Genomic DNA, 20,672 nt, shown 5'->3' on the forward strand with positions numbered 1-20,672 from the left:
CAGTGTGTTTCTGGGGGATGCAAGTCAAGAGCTAAACCCATACTTCATGGCAAAGCCATTTTTAATTTAGTAACAAAGACTTATAATATGAGGTTTTCCTGGGCAAGTATTGGAAGCCATTTCCCTTGGAGTGCTCTAAACTAGTGAGAGAACTCATGATCAACAGTGAAGCAATGCATGTAGTAGGGCCTAGGCTGACATTTGCAAAGCAGCCTGCTGTCTTGAATCATCTACATTTTCAGGCAATGGTGTTGAGTAGACTGAAGTTCCCCTAGTGTTATTTGGAACCGCAAGTGCTCAGCTCCTGTGGCTGCTTCTACAGGAAAGAAATGGATGCAGTCAAAGAAAAGAATCAGGGGCAAACGTGAAAAGGGAATGAGACAAGGTCTTGATGTCTGTCTTCCAGATCCCCCTCCCATGCAGGGAATACGAGGCAGTCCTCCTCCTTCTGAGGAAACTCAAATCCAAATGGTGCCTGTCTTCTATTGCTCTAAAGTTGAAACCACATCAGACGGTAGCTAGCCACAGACATCAGTGAAAAAGGTGCAGCCACTGCAGTGACTTCCAGAGAAATTTCAACAGTTTATTCTGGTCTGCCTCCTTCCTGTGCCACAGCCTGGCTGTTCACTCTGCCTTCCTTTCCGCTTGCTCTCAGGGCAGCAAATGTCATACTGCTTCTGTAAGTTATTTCTCCCCTTTTCCTGCCCCACTGAAATGAAGAGAGAGAGAGAAACAGATAGGGAGTAAAGCTAAGACAAAGTGATTGCAGGAGCGAGAGAGAATACGGACATACAAGCAACTGCTGCAGGCTAGGTGGCACGTGGACTGTTCACCAGCCATATTCAGACTCGGCAGACCTCCTCAGCAAATAAGGGAATTCCCACTGGGACATTTCATTCACACTTCCCCACATTACTTCTCTGTACACAAATACACCCAGTTCTCTGACAGCAATCAGCTGCTAGCCTGTTTTATGAGAAACTGTCGATGCTCCCATGTCTTGGCTACTTCGACTTCAGCTGCAATTGATTTATAGAGTGGCTACACACCACGGAGCCCTATTCTCAGCCACTCCTTTGCTCCTGAATGTAATAAAAAAATATTTTATGACAGCAGACAAGCAAATAACTTCAAGCCTCTTCCATTAGTTTCAGCAGCTCAGCTACATGCTGCTGATGCTACAGAAAACTGTCGGAATAATCAAAACAGTTCATTCCCCTGAAGAACTTTCCAAACATTTAGGATATAGAAAGATTTAAGACGTAAGAGTTTCTAGCTAAGGTTCTTACTTTTAGTGATATTAAAAAAAAAAAAAAAAAAAATTAATCCTGAGAGTTTGCTGATGGAGAGGGCTCAGATCTGTTTTGATTGTAAGATTTAGTCTGCGGTAATTTAGTCTTGAAGATCAAGGCTGGATAAGTGTTTTCATATTTTATCTTAGTTTACATTACGAATGAACAAATGATAACTGGAAAATGAATGAAAGGAAAATAAACATTTCACTTGTGCTTTTATTCAGCACTGTTTTCAGGTACAAAGCTTTGGTTCATGCTGTACTGTTCCCTATTTTAATCAGCCACTAGTTTTAATTTCTTTCCTGTAAAGATACAGAAAACAGACTGACAATTACCAGTGAAACAACCTGTCAAGCTATAGAGCCAGGCCTGAATAGAAAAGCCAGTAACCTCAGTGGAAGCTGCAGTGGGTCAGAGAACACCGTAACACTGAGAGCACAGCCAATTTACACAGGACTTCTGAAAAGATGCAGGCACCAGTAGCCTCGAGAAAGTTTTCCAAGATTTCCTTCCCTAGAAAACAGCACTGTGGGGAGTTTTTACTGAACAGTGTGGCAGGGCTAGCACAAAGTACTTGACTTGCTAGTTGCCATGTGAGCTTTTGTGCACTCTGCATTCTGCACTTAAAGGACCTGATGTTGAGACAGACAAAACCAGGTACAATAATTTCTATGCACAACAGCCACAGTTTTTACAGCTTACTTTTTTTTTAAAAGTTTCTCTTATGAGGATGAAAGCCAGAAAAGTAAGATTTGGAAAGCAAATTTTCACTGTAGTTTACATGGCTTTCTTCAGACAAAACTGTCTCTGTTACACTCACAAAAAGCCCATCAAAGTCAGTATGTAGGAGCAGTGAAGATTTACTCTCATGTCATAATAGAGAAATATTTTTTTCTTGATCTGTATTTCCCCTGATGACACTTTCATTACATGCAGCAATGTATTCTACATGAACAAAATGCATCTAAAGACCATTCTTTCAACTTTCAGGATGAGTTCACATTTTCACTTCTGAGAGCAGACCATATTTGTACAAGCTGTAAAGGGAACTGTTTCTTCCGTATTCTGAGTGACCAATACAACTCTTTTTAATATTATTTAAGTATTATTATTTCCTTTATCAATATATACAATATTAAACATCAAAATATGATTAAACATCTTAAAAACAATCTCCTCCCATCAAATGCATGCTATATACACACACAGTACATACACAAGACACTAATCTCAACAAATAAATGCTTGCTCACAATAGTGACCAGGAAATCAAACTAACCAGGTTTGCAACGTAATCCAAAACAATTTGGTCAATCTTCTTTTTTCCTACATACTGTAGATGTCTCATAAGGTGATCCTTTAGCTGAGCAACCATCTAGAAAAAAAAGTCAATAATTCAGTGTCCTTGGGCATCTTCAAGTAGATGTAAAAACTCCAGCAGGTTCAGGGCCTGATCAACAGGCATTAGCACAACAAAAGGTTTCTCTGTTACGAAACTCCAGAGCGAGATCCCAAGCTACCATACTATCTTGACAAATTCAACAGCAGATGTGAATATTCAAAATGGTTACTTGGTGCAAATTCAGCAAAATAAGTGCTATGTTGAACTTTCAGTGACATCGAAGAGAAAAAGCTTACAGTTCTTGCACCGCTCTGGGTCAAGCCAAGTGAACAGGGTGAAAGAAGGATTTTAATATGAACACTGAATCCTGAGAATGTAAGTAATTTTTTACATACAAATAAACCCGAGGGATTTTACAATAGAGAAAACCAACACAATTACAGTTTGTGGTAGTACCCAAGAACCTGAGAACCTAAGTGATTAATGGGAACTTCAGATTAAACATTAATTGTAAAGTCTTTAAAATCAGGTGTCTGTTATCATACAGTTCATGCCAGTCCCTACCTCCTCCTCTCTGAAATATTCTCTGACCTCATGTAGCTTTGGATTGCAACTCAAGTCCATGCTGGTTCTTTGATGAGAATTACTATGAAGTATTATTTGTTTCAAAGCTCAGAGTAAAACTGAGGAAAATAAAAATCTCTGTCTCAAAGTGTTTACAAGTAGATTAATCTCAGTGTGTCAGGACAGCAATATAGGTATTAGGAAAGCATACAGTAAGGGCAGCAGTGACCTGCTTTTTGGATCTGTCTGAAAAAACTGCAGGGAGGGAATGTAAAGAAGCTTCAGAGACCAAGAGGCAAAACTTGGAAACAAGGGGACAAGACCGCAAAGAATGAAAATTTGCCTTAGATTTTGACGGACAGGACAGTGTTGATATGCTCTTCACAGATGCAGTGCTGAGACCTTCCAGTACATGCTGAAGAGTTTTATTTGGTTTTAATATTAAGAGAACAAGAGATAAGTGAAGATGTGTATTTAGACAGAGGGAGGACAGGCAGGGATTTGAGATTGGATTTACTACCCAGAAGCATAAGGATGGTCGATCCTTTAGGGAGATCATCTGTGTAAACAGTGCAAAAGAGGAAGGGACCTCAGAATAACTATAGCAGTCCCAGGAGCGAGGTAGAAGGAAAAGGAGACAGAAAAAAGGTGTTAAATTGAGGAGAAAGAAGATCTGTGATCTTCTCTTTGAGGAAAGTAGTGTGTGGGGAAAACATTTATACATGTTTTAAGGATGTAAATTAGTCCAAAAATAACCGACAGATTAAACATGAACTCCAGGATAACAGTTTCTAGCCAAAGAAAAGTTGCATTGGGAAAAAGCATTTTGACAAATCAACTTTCCATTGCTGTTTTTCCCCCTATGCCTTATGATATAATGACCTGTTAAGATGCTATCATGACTACGAACTCTAAAACTTAGGAAGTACCATGTTTGTCCTATAGCTACTCTGAGTGAGCTTCTACTTAGCACTGGAATTTATAAGCTTATTCTTTACATTTGTTGAGGCTGTGCGTCCTCTAGTGCACATGTGACAAAAGCACATACCAGTCCCATCAGTAATTGCTGCTGATAATCCTCCTCTTGAAAGAGTGGTACCAGCCTTTCCTCTGAAATAAACAGAATAAAAAATCACTCAAGGACACGACACTATAGGAAATACCACGAGGCTTCAACCAGTTTCAAAAGTACTTAGAAACATGCACAAACATACAGAAGTGGTTTGATCTACTCACACAACTAAGGTAGTGAAGAATCAAGGACAGCATAAGAGAGAACTGACGAGTGCAAAATAACCCTGTATCTGCCATCTTCCCCCTCAAGTGCTTAACACAGAGAGAACACAAGCCTGTCATACCACTTTTATTTGCTTTACTTTTTTCTTTGATATTTAAGTAAGAGTTATCACAGTGTGGTGATTCAGTAGAGGGCAGATGCACACCTGGTAACATCAGTGCAAATGAATGTGCTCGTTAGATCTTGTCATTTACAAACAAACAAGGTAAAACAGCTGCATGGGTTTTCCAGGGAAATGGCTAGACAGAAAGTAAATACTCCACAGAATCACCTCCCACTTTCCTAGTTCCCTCCCATGGTCTGGCTGCTTGTTATTTAGATTTGCACACTGCTATGTAAAAGAACTCAACTTTCCTAACTAACTGGAAGGAGGTTACAGTACTACTGAAATCGAGGAGCCCGTATTTCCTAATCAGTGCTTCCTGTCTACTAACAGCAAAGGAAGAAAAACAATCTCCTATTTCATCATGTAGCGTAAAATCAAGTCAACATTTTACATATCCAACTGCTAAACTTTTACAAAGTTTTTTCCAGTCATCTTTGCTCATCTTGAAATATATTTAGTCGACCACTGAGCTGCACAAAGATATGTGTTGCTTGATTTTAAAGGACCTGAAGAAAAATCTACAGGGAAGATATACTACACTGATGCTTGTTACCGGCTGGCAGCTATCTAGAAATTCTCTAGTACCAGTTAAACATCTGACTTCTTTATCAGTAAGCACCTTTGGAAAACACGAACCTGAGGCCCACAAAGTTTATACAAAGTCCCTCCGAGTCAGAGTCCATAGCTATAACCAGCAGTGGTGCAGACGACTGGTGTTAGGGGCTAGAAATGAATGCGCTGAAAATTCTTCATAATAAAAGGAGTGAGCAGCACTTAGATCAGCATCATTTCACAGCACACACTGGCAGGACACATAGAAGGCAGTGGTGTGTGAACAGCAGAAATATAATTTACTACTAAATTCAGTTTTACTTATTTGTGACAGAGGAACTGAGCATCACAAACTCAAGTGTTCCTGGTTCTAGGAAAATTCATTACATGTGCTTTCTCTACACCATGTTTTTTCACCAGCCATAATCTCCTACTGTACACAAGTTTTAGAGTTGCAAAGGCAACTCTATAAGTGGACAAGACTCAACAGTAATGGGGCATCATTGAAACTTTGCTCCAGGAGAAAAATCCTGAAGAAGAAATCCTTAGCCAGACAAAGGTTGACTGCTTATGTTGTTAGATCTAATATGAAGCAGGAACCTTATTTTCAATGGTTTCCTATTGAATAACCACACATCTTAATGCCTCAGACTCTTCAGTGCTGAAAACAGACAGAGCAATGTATTTTTAGCCAACAACAGCTAGATGGAAATATTCTAATAAACCTTACAGCTAAGGCCTACATCAAGACAAGTTTTACTTACCAGAGTCCCAAGTGTCCAGATGAGAAAGCACCCTGGGGTTTGAAACAAAAATTGGCTTGTTTCATATGCATTACTCTAAAGGATTTGATAAGGACATTAAAAAGCTTAAATGGCCCTTTGATCTTTCAAAGGCAGCTAAAGAAATTCAAGAACTGTACATGTGACTACATTTAATAAAGATATTAAATAGCACTAAAAAAGTTCAAATTGTCCAGGTTGCATAAGAATAACTCTTCACATCTACCATAAATACCCTAGCACTAGAGACCTGGATATTTCAGATCATGCTGCAGTGATTACAAGGATTTCAGTAACTGATTTTCAGCTGGATAATCTTCCTTAAAATAATCTAATCAGATACCTAATCAGCTATTTAAATAGCACATTAAATACTTCAACAGGCTTCAACAAAATAAGAAAGGGTAAATGTAATAGCAAATAGTACCTACTTTTTGGCATTTTCAAAAATATTCCTCAAATATGCTGTGGTGGTTCTCTCCTCTCTCTGGTGTGAAAACGAACAAAAATCCCCAAATGAACAAAGTAGAAGGCCAAATAAAATACTCCCTGATAAAATGCAGATTTAAAATGAAATTGGTTTTCCCTCTGAATGCTAAATAAAGCATGGTGGGGCTTCAACCCACCTTCCAATTACCCATGCTCATAGGCACTCACACACATCTAACCTGCATGGCAAGACAGGTACATGCAAACTCTGCTTTTGTTTAGTTTCTTACATTATTTTAATAGAGTAAGACTTACAGGCAATCACCTTATAAGTAAAATGACTGCAAGTCTTTTTGCTTCTCAATCAGATGCCCATTTCTTTATCCTCAAAATAAAAAAAAGCCAACACTTATGTGTTTGGCTTTAAAACATCCACTTCAGAGGCAGCTCTGGAGACTGTTCTGGTACATGCCTATTTACCTCTTCTGAAAGGTTACGCCATTCTCTTCTGAGCACGTTACTGTGGTAATGCAAGTGTGGCTCTGCATACTTCACACTCTCCAAGTTTGAGTTGAGTTTCTCCCAGAAGCCTTTGGAGTTTTGGAACTGCAAAGTATTGCAGGGAAAGCATGAATACAGATTGCACTCTTCAAGAAATACCTAATCACCCTCCCAACTAAGCGATTGGAAAGAACTGTGATTAATGTAGCTTCATAACAATCTAAGTGAAAAAAGTTAGAAGCAGTTACTCTATTTTTTCCCCAGTACTTTTATTTCCTTGATCTGATGGCAGGGGTAGCACTTACTTAAATTTGAGGTCAAGATTTGGTGCCTGTAATGCAGATACTTTGCCACCTCAGGATACTTTTAAGTCACTTGGAAGAAAGGAGTACTTCCAGGTCGTAATTCAGCTGACCTATTTCACATGTTGGGGGTGGGATGGGAAGGACTGCACCACAGACTACACTAGCCCTACTGCCTAGACTTCCACTGACTAAAAGGAGCCTTAGGCAACTGACTTAGATGTGAATGTTTACATTTGGTCAAATAAATCCCATTCCGGGTTTCTAGTAGTTCCAAATAGAGGAACACCACCATAACCCTGGCAGCTGCAGGCTCCCACTCTTTTCAAGCTGCATTAATACTTACATTGCAAACATCCATTTGCCAACCTCAAGTAACATTGCCTCATCTCAGAAAAGAAACAAAAACCAAACATTTCCATAGCAGTTCTAATACCTTTGACTCTAATGCTGAAATTAATTTAGACTCAGCTGTGAACAGACAGGAGGAAAAAACCCCAAACAAACACACACTGGTTTCCTGAGCTAATTCTTGGACTGGGTATAAAGATTTGAAGCCGCTGTTTATAAAGCGGGAATGATGTTATCATTGCTGAGGAAGAGATGAGATTAAGGCAATTCTTTCTGGCAGTTTTAAAAACCAAGAGACTAGCTGTTCTTGCCCCTCTTTATATACATCTGTCTCCCAATACAGACACTGCAGTAGTGATATTTGAAGGAAGAGAAGTTTGACTTCACAATATTCCTCCATCTTGCATTAACATGTTGGATTTTGCTCTTTCCTCCCTACTTTTCTCCAATGACAATAACTTTAGAAGAAAGACTCAGAAGCCTTTAAAAACACTTCCTACTATAAACTACAATTTGCCAATGAAAATAAATTGCAGAGACTCAATCCTGCCAGCCAATCCCTCTTGCTGCCAGTGCTGATTGTCGCTTTATTGTTGTAGCTGTAGCAGAGAAAAATAAATCTAATTTTTGCATCATGTTAAGTTATATTTAGCAGCTGGGAACGTGGAGTGCATATGGCACCATATGTTCACCCTGCTGGAGCTAACTAACAAGATCTACAACCTACTACCACAGTATGTTGCCTAAATGTTACCAATATGAAATCAGAGAAATATCAAGGATATAGCCTAAGGGTATCATCTAGTGACCAATTTATGCAACTGCGACAGCACCACCACTGCAAAATTGCATTCAGGCCACAATGGATTTTGTTTGATGTGTGGCAGGGGGGAAGCAAGACAGCAAGTTTCTTTCATATACTGAATCTGTAACAGGAAGTGGTAGACTTCAGAATTAAAAGCAGACACCACTGAAAACCTGCACTGTATTAGATCTCATTAAAAAGTCAAAAGTTTAAAGTAAAGGATTATTTTAATTAAATCTGTTACTTCTTGAGGATCATCAGAGCAAAGACTAGAAAGAGAAGGCTCCTTTGTCTCAGGTGGTATATATTTTGCAGACATTTTGAGAGAGTCAAGAATTAATACATAAGCATGAACACCTAAAAGACACTGTATTGCCATAAATCAAAGCAAGGCCCAACCAGGTTGCAATCCATGAAAAGCTCCCATGAAGCCTTTCATTAGTAGTTTTTCAACTGAAGACAAAAAGAGCTCTCTGCTATACCCCTCTGAAAGGAGGCAGGGTGGCAATGACCTTTAAGAGCTATATGTCCTCTCCGGGGAAACTGTAGTGCTATGTCTCCCCAGCAGTGACGGTATTCCGAGAGCTGTGTAACTAACTGAAACGCCACTCGTCACCCCAGTGGCTCAGCACAGCATGAGGGAGAGGCTGCCTTTTCCTGGGATGATCTCTCTGGCAATTGCCTGCACTACACATTTTTCACTCTTCCCCTGGACCTCCTCCTATTTTCTTCCCTTCTTCTTCCTCCCCTTCTGATCAAGCCTGTTTGCACCCTTTAAGTCTGGTTTCTGTATTTAAAAGGAAAAAAAAAAAAAATAAAACCCACTCTTATTAATTGCAATCCTTATGTAGTTTTTTGACAATTGCACCGACTGTTCCCCATTTCTCAGACTCTCTCAATATCTCTTGCTGAACAGTAATTTAGTGATAAAAATACACCTATTACCCAAAACCCATCATTTTTTTTTTGTGAGTATGGACATATCCTTCCCAAAGGCTCTCAACAACTCATGAGCTTGAGAACTCCAAAAAGCTTCTCAAGCAACAATTCACCATTGCCTCTGTGAAATGCCATAAAATCTTTGCAAAAGAAATACTACTTGTAAGACCAGATTTGTGACCAGGGTCTGACTTGTGAGGCCAGCAACATACACCAACTGAAACACCAACAACTGACCACCTGAACTTGAGCCATGGTGGGTTTGTGTCACTGGGGTGGTACAAAGCAGCCAAAGCACTAAACCTTAACCTGTATATTATCATCTTTGTCCTCACTCAAGAGTCAGAGCAATTTGCTGTCAAAAGTAGCAGGAAATATTTGTCTTTCGTTCAACTCTGACCTTTTCAATCTGTTTAGGTTTCAGACAGAAATAGGAAATGAGTTCCACAATCAGGAAGTATAGCTGCTAAAGGCATTTACCCCCAGGGGCTTGAGGTTCAATCTCAGACAAATTAAAGGCCTGCCAACTTTGACCTCAGTGAATTACAGGGATTATCTAGCAACAATTTTTCTCAAGATCTGATTTTCCCAGGTGTCCCAGCTCTCAGGGCAGCCTTCCCAAGCAAAGCATGCAAAGCCCAATTCCCTGACAGCAGTCATGTGAATCTGCAGCAGCACAGCTGTGATGCACTGTTGTGGAATGAGTAGTGGGTAATTTCACTGATTGTAAAAGATTTTGTGAACGGTGAAGCTTTATAAGCACTAGGGAGGAAAGACCTCGTTAAAGTGGTACATGAAACAATATTGTCATGTATCCAGAGTCTACTCCCATGTGTTGCTGGTACAGTTGAGTCCATTAGCCCTCCACAGCAAGCTGCTTACTAAAAGTCTCCTTCAGATTTTGTAGGGGAACACTTAGGAAAACTACAAGTATTTCTCTAAACTGGAGCTGAGGGAGTGGAATGGAAGACGGGAAGAATCATTCACGCTGTTTTCAACGGAAAGTACAATTTCCTACCCAAATAGCATGTGCTCTCCCCATGCAGCTCACCACCTCCTCCAGGCTGTGTAGGAATTTGTCTAGATTTAGCTAAGCCAAAGACCTGACATCAGTGCAACCACAGGATGCTCTGGACAAAACAAAGTGAGAGGGTCATGAACCACTGGTACCAACAGCAGCACAATGAAATACCCTTCAAAGTGGGGATATGTAGAGATATGTGGAAATCCTACATGTCTGTTGTGCCAAACCTACCTCCAGCTAACAAAGTCACAAAATGAAGAGGTATCAATCAAATCTAACAAGACTTAATTCTTGGAGGATCTTCCCTGTTGAATGGAAAAAGTCTCTTCAGAAAGGGGGAAAAAAAAAAATCATCTTTGAGCTAGCAAACATCAGTCTGAATAACTGACATTTTAGTAAATGCATAAGTCATTTCAAACAGGGCAATTTTCTGTTCACCCCTATTTTTGGATAGGACTGTGGGGACACTGCTTCATTAGTACTTAGCACATCTCCACCCGCCCAAAGGAAAAGCTCCTAGTCTGCAAACACAAATGTGGCTTTATACTGGAACTTACCTCTAACACAGGTAGAGAAATAATGTCTGTTGCACATGTTACACCAGGGATAATCTATAAATACAGACAAATTATAAGAATGTAAATCATTTAGCATAAAGCATGGGACTGTTTGGTATCTCAGTGAATCTTCATTACCCATTTCCTTTGTGAAACTAGTTAGCTAACCAAAACTGTACATTCAGTTTTGCCAAAAAGAAATAGGGAATATGTTTCTTTTAGTCATCTCATTTTAAAAAAAGATAGCATATTAGAACAGTGTCAGATCAGAGAAATTAAAATAAACTATTTGCTCTAACTGTAAAGTCTTGCCTAAAGTTATTTTACTTCTGCAAACTTACTCATAAATCTTAATTCTACTGATACTGTTTGTCTTGGAAATAACTGCATGATTCTGCTAGTTAAATATATTCTGTATTCATTATAAACCTTATAGGATAAGCGATACATTAATACCTCACTATGAAAACAGAGATTTAATCATCCATTCAGTTACAGCAGCTGTTCTTGTTTTATAAATGCTTTTATTTGTTGACAAAAAATAGGACTTGCGGAAAACACCACTATGGCTAAGACTTGCCAAAATAAAATGGGCATAAAGCAGAGAGATGGATTTAGAGCATGTCTATGAAAAGATAAGGCATCGAGTTAAAGGCTGTATTAAGGGAGGAAAAACAAACTCCCCCTCCAGCTATTAACTGAAGTACCAGCTGTTATCTTACCCCAATCCAGTCAAGCAGTGATGTGTAGGGCAAAAGTTTATCCAGGTCGTGAGTTTCTGGACACATTCTGCAGTACAGAGAGGCTGAATGCAATGTAAAAAGAGTTTATACAATTTTGCCCTTATAAGTATCAGTTAACAAGAGTAGGCTTCATGGTCAGTTCCTTGTCTAACACTTTTTTAGGGACAAATCCTGCTGCTCTCTCTGAAACAGCTTCCTCCATGGTGGAACTGGTCCCATTCTGTGCACAAAAGGAGGAAGAGAAGACCAGATGGCTGCAGGGCCGGGTCAGCTGCTTGGCTACAGCTCAGCGCTGCAGGGGTCCTTTGTACAAAGGCTCAGGGCACAGGACACGCACTGGCTAGGCTGGGGAATCAGCTATTAGACAAGAATATCATGATATGCCAAATCCTTATGAAAAAATGGTTTGGGCTAGGCTAGAGGAGATTTGTTCCTCCACTCCAATCTCAATTATTTACATCCCAGACAACCAAGACAGGAGCCAGATGGAGAATTTGCTCTCCAGTGACCCAAAATAACAATAAATCTACTTGTCTCACTAGACAGAAGAATGCATTTGAAAAGTTTTAATGCCAATCCGATTTTGAGAGATCTATCTATCTTCTAAACTACTGATATTATCTCTAACACCACAAAATGCAGGTCAGTTAACATAAATCATAACCACAAAGTTTGGACATAAGAGAGGTGGTTTGTGACACTGTCACAAGTAGGGTATGCAGGGAAGCTGGGTATGCAGGAAATACCTACCAATGATAAATTCTTGAATGGGGTCAAAAGAATGACACGTTGACAGGTTGTCAGAAATCCACCAAATAATCTGTAAGAATGAGAATGGGGAGTTTGTCACATCCCTCTGCTTAAGCATGTGTAGTAAAAGACTATAGAAACTTTGGTTTTGGTAGTAACATTTTGTATGAAGTAGTGATACAGAGATAAATGTTTCAGGACAGCCTTGACCAATAAAGACACTTGGGCAGCCCAGCTGATGAGCCCCATGGCACTGCCTAAAGGTACATGTGAACCAGGACGTTTCTTCTTCGGCTGCCATCATTCATGCCCTGCCCCTGCTTTGTATAAGACATCGGTCACCGAAAAAACCTTAGAGGAGGTTCTTTTCCCACCTGCATTTCCAAGTCTTCCGTGTGTTGGAAGTACAGCAGGGCACAATGCAGAGCCGCCAATCTCTCACCGTCCTGTTTGCTGTTCTGTAGGAACTGTAGTAAGGCGCTGTCACTGATGCTCACGGCATACATACTTCCTGCGCGGCAATCCAAGACTGTTGACACGAGTGGAGATTGGATGGGGCAGTTCTGCAACATGTCAATTCTTGCATCCTCACCTAAGAACATTGGTTTGAGAATAAAAAGGTCTAAGAACATGAAAGTTGGCTGCTACCAGTATTTCTATTACGACTCCCAGGTCCCCAGCAGTAAGGAAGAGTCTGCCTCTTGTGCTAGCTGCCTGGTATTATGCTGAAGAGGGAGAGGAATGGTGTGGCTGGGCAAAAGAAGTAAGTGAGGAGCACAGTCCATACTCAGTTCTCTCCCTCCCTACTGCTGAAGCAGAGAAGGTGTACAGATTTGAGGCTCACAATGCTGTCATAAGACAACACAGGATGGAACAGAGAAGGGCACAAGGCTAGTAATAGAAATTCAACACTAGAATTAGCATCTAAGCATATTGGTACAGTTCAGAACTGCTCACATGCAGAATCATGATACAAACTTGTATTGATGGACCTGTTACCATTAATCCCAAAGGCCAGAACAGGAAAGTTCTGCTCTATGGTTACTGATAGAAGCATCAAATCAAAATTACTTTAATTATGCTAGTCTAAGGTTCATCACCACAGTATTATACAGTAGGATTCCAGACCCTTTGCATGAGAGAAATCGGGTCCACCATGCAACAGTGATGCTTTCCACTCATTTCTAGCAGAGCAGTATTTCATTATCTATGTACAACAGGTATTAGCTTCCTGTGATGCTGCCCCTGCACCAGTTCCCACTACTCACCCCTCCTTCACCCAATCAGAAGAACACTTTTCTGTTTTCAAACAAAGGCCCCCCACTTCTAAAAATAACCCACTTCCCATAAAGACATGTTTGTTGGAAATGAAATAACATGCCTCTCAGATGAGACTAAATCAAATTGCATCAGCCTGATCAGGTGAAGGAAACACAGATTTCCTCTCCCCACACCCTCCAAACACACACATTTAGAGCGACTCAATTGGAGGAAGGAAATGTAAAATCAAATTTACATCTCCATGTGAAATTTGAGAACAGTGGAGGACCAAGAAGCATGTGAAAAGATGGGGGAAGGGAAACTATGAAACCAAGGCAAAGAATTTCAAATTCAGTGAAAGGTCTTCCATTTCATAACAAGCTAAAAGTACGTAATAGATGAAGTATGAAATGACACTTCAGATTCTCTTTTTAAAATGAAAAGTGCAAAAATACCATTCTTATTTTTTCAATCTCTCCTTCTTCAGCACACTGTGCAATAAAGAAAACATTGAAAAATACAACGTTCATGTAGAGATCTGAACAAGTTTCTACTACAACAATAAAATTACTTCAAGCAGCAGTTTTACTATACCTGTCAGAAATAAACTATAGCACAGCAGGTCAGGATGCTGAATATTCAGGAGGTGCAGGAACTGGCCAGGCAAATAAGCAGCCACATAATAGTCTATTTAAAGAAATAACAGTGGTCAATTTAGCACTTGTTCACTTATTTGCTTTAAGAGGCTGCTTCACATGATTCTCATCTTGGCCCACTTCTCTCTGATGGAATTGATTATATCTAGGAAATATAAAAGGAGTTAATTAAAAGCTGCTGTTGTATTAACACCGGAAACACTAGCAATACATTTGGGTTTCCAGAGGAGGATTCAAGAGGCTTGAGACACTCAGGAACTCAGCAGCTGATCTCCAGAGCAGACTGAAGCAATTTCAGAGGAAGTTGCTTAGCAGTAGTGAGGTATTGCAGTATCAAATGCCAAGTATAAAAGTTAAGCAAAAATGCAGAAAAATAACACAATTACTTAAAGTCAAGAAAAAAAAATCCCTTCCTTCTAGGGAAGGGTTAGCCATTCGTCTCCCTGCTGGGGACAGAGAATGGCAGGCACGCAGGGAAGTAGCACAAGTAACCTACCAAGATTCATAAAGGCCACTTCCTTCAATTGATGAGATTCTGTTCTTTCTAGAGAAACTGTAAAAGTTTTGTTGTAACCTGGGGAAATATAATAATACTTTTTAAAAACCCAAACAGTAAACACCATCTGTTACAAGCCAAGTATGATTTTATAGCTAGAAACTTCAGCTGTGCCAATACACCCAAACAGGGATATTTTAGACTGCTTTACGGGTTTGTCTGCACAGATAGACTTCATCCTAAACAGAGCTGCTGCATACTTAGTAGACTTGCACCCACACAATGCAGTTCTTTAGTATGTGGAAACTGGCCATGCACTGCACAGCCTATGTTTGTGTTTAAAGAAGCATTCTACCCCAGAGCAAGCTTGTGTAAAAATACCTCCCCCCCAAAAAAAACCAAACAAAACCTTTAGGGAGCTGTGCTTCGCATTTTGGTGCTCTTTCAACTGCTTTAAAGAATTTCCAGTTTGTTTATCTGCATGCCCTTTTGCTGTAATTTAGTTCAGCTCTGTTTAAACATAGACTAATTTCAGACATGCTGTGTTTGCATGGGCTTTGCATCAGCACAGCTGTTATTTTATTCTAGACTTGCACCATACTTCTTCTGGCATCCCGTAAAAATGACATAGAGCCCTCAAACTTCCTTGACCTCTGAGAAAAGCTGAAGATTAAAACAACTAAGAAGACAGTAACAGGCCCCTAAATGTCCATGCTGCAATATCCTAAAGGCTGAATGGTGTCATAATCAGGATGCTACTTAGAAGTGCATGAAAATTCAAGATAAGATGATAGATCCACAGTTCACAGGACCACCAAATAAAAAAGGTAGATCATAAGCCATGCTTCAGCCACTCATCCAGGACTTTGATACCTGACCCTTGCAGTGAGATATGCACTATCTGTGTGCTGCAAAAAAAAAAAAAAATAAGACCTCCAAGACCAACAGCAACCCTACCAATGAAGGGGCATCTAAACCAAAGTTTTTCACACAAGATATTGACTGGAGTTTGCTTGCAATCAGTCAGTATACTCATGATCACCACCCTGCTACTTGCCAATGCAAACATATGCAAGGTAATACCAGCACTGCAGAATATACATGCAACATCGTGACTTTAGTGTTTATACTACATCAAGTGACTGTTTTAACAGTGGGCAGGAAACTTCTAAGTTTACAGATGCTGCAGCACAGGCTGAACTCCTTATGTGCCTCCAAAATGTGGTTTATGGACCTGATATACCACTGCTTCTGTGGGTCATCTCAGGACCAGTCTCAGAATTCCCTCATGACTGATGAATCTTTCATGAATCCACAAACAGTGCTGCACCAAATAACGCCATTCCTTGAAAGTAATTTCAGATGCAGCTGGTTAATGTCACCATATTTACACTCAGTTTCTTCTGGGTAGGGACATTGAAGGGCCATGGCTGGCTCCAAGCAATGCAACCACCCTTCAGCTACACATCAAGTACACCTGGGGAAATCAGCCTTTCATAACAGTACAATGCAGATTGCTGCCACACCCAGAATGGACTTTTCCAACATGTTAATGCCTTCAAGAACACAAAAATGCAGTTCATTCAATCCCACATTCCAGCAGCAAAGCAACATGTTAGTGCAGTTCTGACATATGAAGTTTCCTGACACAAGAAAGCAAATCAAGTAAAACAGAAGTATGACGTCCACTTGAACACAGTTACTCCATACTCCATATGCAGCTTCTCAGCTGAGAAATAACTTGCCTCTCTCTCCCATGTATCAAATGAGTAAGATCTTGCTAATGGCAACTTTTATTCTGATCAGAATAAAACAATGTTCTTTATTCCTTTCAAGAAAAAAAAAAAACAGGTCTTAAGATTAAGAGCTAGAGCACTACTTACATAGCAACTATTCGTACAGTCAGTAAGTGTCGCACCTCTTGCTGTGAAAATGACATGTTGAACTAGAACTCTGAACAGACATTGAAGGGAAGAGCTGTTGGCTCTATTTACCATACAAATGCCTTATGGCATAAGTACAACACACCTGCAAGCTCTCACAGATTTCACTGATGTTTGTGCTCAGCACGCCGGAAAGTCTGGCTAGAAATAAGGGACCAAATTAATAGCCATTCATGAGGCCACTGGTTTGAAGCTATTTGTTCAGCATGAGGTGGGAAGTCTACAGCAGGAAAGTCAACCTTGCAGCTGAAGGCAGGTGCTGCCTTTAAACACCAGCCACAGTAGTTTGGCTGCAAACTTTGGTAGTTGCTTGTTTTGCAGTAAAGTAACGTTCTCCAAAATAAAGTTTAACTTAACAGGCTAATCTTACCTTTATGTAAAAAATATATGGAGTACATTATTTCATCTGGAATATCAGAAGCTAGACTACAACACACACACAAGCCTCCTAAAAAGACAAAAAAGGAAAAGAAAATTTACTTGTCAACCTGAATATCTAGACATCTTCACACTGCACAGAACTAAAGCAAGACTGTTTCAAATTAGAAACTAAAAATAATCTCTCAAAAAAGGTAAAGATTACAGAAAGTTACATTACACAATTCTAACCATCATATACCTAGCAACACACAAAATAAAAGAGAACAGAGGAAGCAATATGGCATAATGGAAGCCTGGGTTCTGACAGGCCAGTTCTTTTTAGAAGTACATTTTTAGCCCTTCCCAGTAGAAATCACGCTTGCAGCCAGAAAACTAATCAAGCCTTTCTCTCCACAGGCTGCCTCAATCTCCAGATATTTTCTGTTTGAGGAGTGTCAAATATACACAGAACAACATAATAAAACACAGTTTGTTTGCTTTCTAAGTGACTTCATATTGGCGGCAGCATGATACACTACTTAGAGCTTTCTCATACTAGAAACAACAGTCCTTTCTCCTCTTTCCAGCCCAAACAGCCATTTATTCCTTCTTTAGGACAGAAGTCAGTCCTTGACACAAGCTGATTTCAGCCAAGGTACTCTGTGCAGGAATGCTCCCCCCTCCCAGCCTAATTCTAAATCAGACTGATACTGTTTTGACTCCAATGGATGGTAGCACTCCCCCCATCTCTTACAAAAAAATTTAATCCACTTACTCTTGATGCTTTGGCAAGCTGTTTTGGCATTCACATTAGAAACAGATTCCAAACCACATTATCCCAATGCAGTTGGGAAGGCTGAGCCACAATTATGACCATTCACCTTTTACCTTTATTTAAAGTTTATCAATTAAAGGGAAAAAAAAAAAAAAAAAAAAAAAAAAAAGGTAATACTAATAGTTATTGTTCTGTAAAAAAAAAGTTTTATGTATACATTGTATAAAGAAAAAGGCACAGTACAAAAAACCCACATGTAGTGTGCATTGCTACCAAGGTATTTTACTTCGTTAAATGACTCATACTTCAGACCACACGGCTGTACCATAGCTGTGATACAGATATGGCTGAGGCACTTCGCACATCTGGGGTAGGTAAATACTTTGTTCTGAGATGTAATTTTTTTTCCTGATTATTCTTAGCTGATTGAATATTGTTTGGTACAATTTTCCTTGGATATTTGAGTCATTTAGACAACATACAGGGCATTTTGCCAGAGCACTTGGCATCTTCCAGAGCATACACAATTTTTAAAGTAGCAGCATCAGGACTCACGAGGAAGACTGGAAAAGCTCCAGCAGCCCACAATGCTGTTTTGTTATCAACAGCTCCCTTCCAACACTGCAAATTTATTTTTTGTATGGTGGAGGCTAGTGTAATTGCTCAACATGCAAGTGAGTCTGTTCAGACTGAAGCGTCAGTGGGTAATACATGCAAGCTGATCACAAAAACAGTGGATATGAGAAACTAGTAATATGACATGCATCTTTCAGTGCTAGGATACTGGTTCAAATATCAACAAACTGAACTACAAACAACAGAAAATATCAAATGATGCTTCATTAATACAGACAGAAACATGACAGTCTCAGATCAGCAAGTGTCCAAGCAATGTTACATCTGATATAGTTTTGGCAATCCCATTAAAAGAGATAGAGACTGAGAATATAAAACCAATTCCTTTCCTACTATTACCAGTGCTCTCTGCAAATTAGACCTGGGTTGTGCTGATGCAAGGTGTGCTTCTTATCCTATTGCACTTATGTGGTGTTTCATGCAAAAGCAGAACCAGGTCTTCTACATTATCCACTTCAAGATCATCTGCAGTTAGAGCTGTAGCTAAATGCCATGAGGTGAAAAGACTCACATGAAGATATATTTGGATAGACTCTTATCTTTTCAGAAATAAACGTGAAAAAAGATATCAACCACAAAGTAAAAAAAAAAAAAAAAAAAAAAAAAAGAAGCATTTAAAAATTAAGTTCTACTCATACAGGGTAACAGGGAGTTATTACAATCAGTAGAATTAGGGAAACAACAATTACAACTGTCACTTGATAAAGAAACATCATACTACTGAAATTCTAAGAGTCACCCATGAAGACACAAATTTTTCACTTCAAATTCCTCATTTCTGTTCAGGCAGAAGAGTAAGATGTAAGGCTGCACCAACATCTCAACATGGCATCCAAGTGTCACAATTCAAATACATCATTGCACCAGAGCATTTTGTCCAGTTGCACTGCCTTAGGAGTCACTTGCCTCACCTAACTTCAGGCATCCAAACATCTCTCATTTAGATTCCTATACAGCAAATGAAAAAATGTGGATAGAAGCAATCATCCTCTCATGATGCCTATTTTTCTTTACATGCCTATTTTTCTATGCAGTCCACATGCTTAACCTTTAGGTAGGTAAAGTTAGGTGACAGTAATCCAAGGTTTCTGTCATATTAGTGCCTTCATTTTTTTTTTTAATACCAAGCAAAATTAACCGAAAAGTACTTCTGAAGTGCTAAAAGAACACATAACACCCCAGCATTGTTTAAATAACCAATGAATTCTAGACATATAATGTTAATTCTGAAACTAGAGCTGCTTGATCTCAGCTAATCTAGAAGTACATAGGGGTTTTTATCTGGAGACATTTTGTCTGTGCTGTGTATAAGGAACAGGGCTACTTTTCTTCTGCTGCGGAAGTTTGAGAAAGGAAGAGTGATTTCATTCAGAGTTCAGATTGGCAGTAGCCAATAACAGTTTTATTAAATGGGAAATTGCATGGAATATTCCAGTTTGAAGTTATGCCAATTATTCTTTGCCAGAGATGTCTGAATGGTACAAATATGGGTATCGGCATTAATATTTGGAGCATGCTAGCAGTTCCACAGAAGGCATAGTTTGCGCCCCAAAGAGCCTGCAGTCCAGTTTTGTAAATCACCACAAACAAGAGGCACAAAAGGGAACTTTACTGTGATTACCCCCAGTGTTCTTCAACAACTAGATATGGTCTCAGTGCCAAAAACATTTGTTCCAAACTGTTACTCAAAATGGGTTGTGCAAAGTAATCCTTGGTTTCAAACAACATTCAATGAAAAGCCACATACAATAATCCCATTTAGTAAGTATAATTGTCAAATTATGTGTTTTACATTAAGTGCAATGAAAAGCGCATGTGAAAGGTTCCACACAGAATTTAAATACTGTGATGCCAGATGGAAAAGAAGATTTTTACTTCAGGGTAACCAAACAACAGTCTCATCGGAGGAAAAATGAATCTCATCCTAAACTAAAAGGAGGTGCTTCAATCTGAACAAACCCTGGAGAAGTATAGGTTTAAAAAGAAACATATATATATAAATATATATATATATATAAAAATACATATACACATACACACACACACAAATCTATTGCATTTTCCATTACTAGAGTGGCTGTTTGTATAAGAAATAGTCTGTCTTGCTAACAGAGAAAAAACAGCCTAGACTACATTTGGTAGATAGAAACTTGGCTTTCTCTTATTTCTATTTTCTTCCCTCTAATCTTTTTAGTCGTGCTGCCTGC

General features: G+C 39.4%; 1 protein-coding gene across 3 annotated transcripts in view; it reads right to left on the reverse strand.

Moving 5' to 3' along the window:
* LOC104364320 (gamma-secretase activating protein) overlaps positions 1 to 20,672 on the reverse strand; it is a 49,016-nt gene that overhangs the window by 11,293 nt on the left and 17,051 nt on the right. For 2 of the 3 annotated variants that reach the window (XM_042792150.1, XM_042792149.1), the window contains 12 exons: positions 17,065 to 17,142; positions 14,752 to 14,829; positions 14,194 to 14,286; positions 12,714 to 12,931; positions 12,340 to 12,409; positions 11,569 to 11,651; positions 10,847 to 10,900; positions 6,848 to 6,973; positions 6,370 to 6,425; positions 5,921 to 5,952; positions 4,250 to 4,311; positions 2,575 to 2,670 (listed from right to left, as the gene is read on the reverse strand). In XM_042792150.1, the coding sequence (XP_042648084.1) occupies positions 2,575 to 2,670; positions 4,250 to 4,311; positions 5,921 to 5,952; positions 6,370 to 6,425; positions 6,848 to 6,973; positions 10,847 to 10,900; positions 11,569 to 11,651; positions 12,340 to 12,409; positions 12,714 to 12,931; positions 14,194 to 14,286; positions 14,752 to 14,829; positions 17,065 to 17,142 (1,046 nt within the window). The remainder of the gene's footprint in view (positions 1 to 2,574; positions 2,671 to 4,249; positions 4,312 to 5,920; positions 5,953 to 6,369; positions 6,426 to 6,847; positions 6,974 to 10,846; positions 10,901 to 11,568; positions 11,652 to 12,339; positions 12,410 to 12,713; positions 12,932 to 14,193; positions 14,287 to 14,751; positions 14,830 to 17,064; positions 17,143 to 20,672) is intronic. The other variant, XM_042792151.1, reaches the window with a different exon arrangement.

Source organism: Tyto alba, unplaced genomic scaffold (assembly GCF_018691265.1).
Source record: "Tyto alba isolate M040663 unplaced genomic scaffold, T.alba_DEE_v4.0 Super-Scaffold_2, whole genome shotgun sequence".
Lineage (NCBI taxonomy): Eukaryota > Metazoa > Chordata > Aves > Strigiformes > Tytonidae > Tyto > Tyto alba.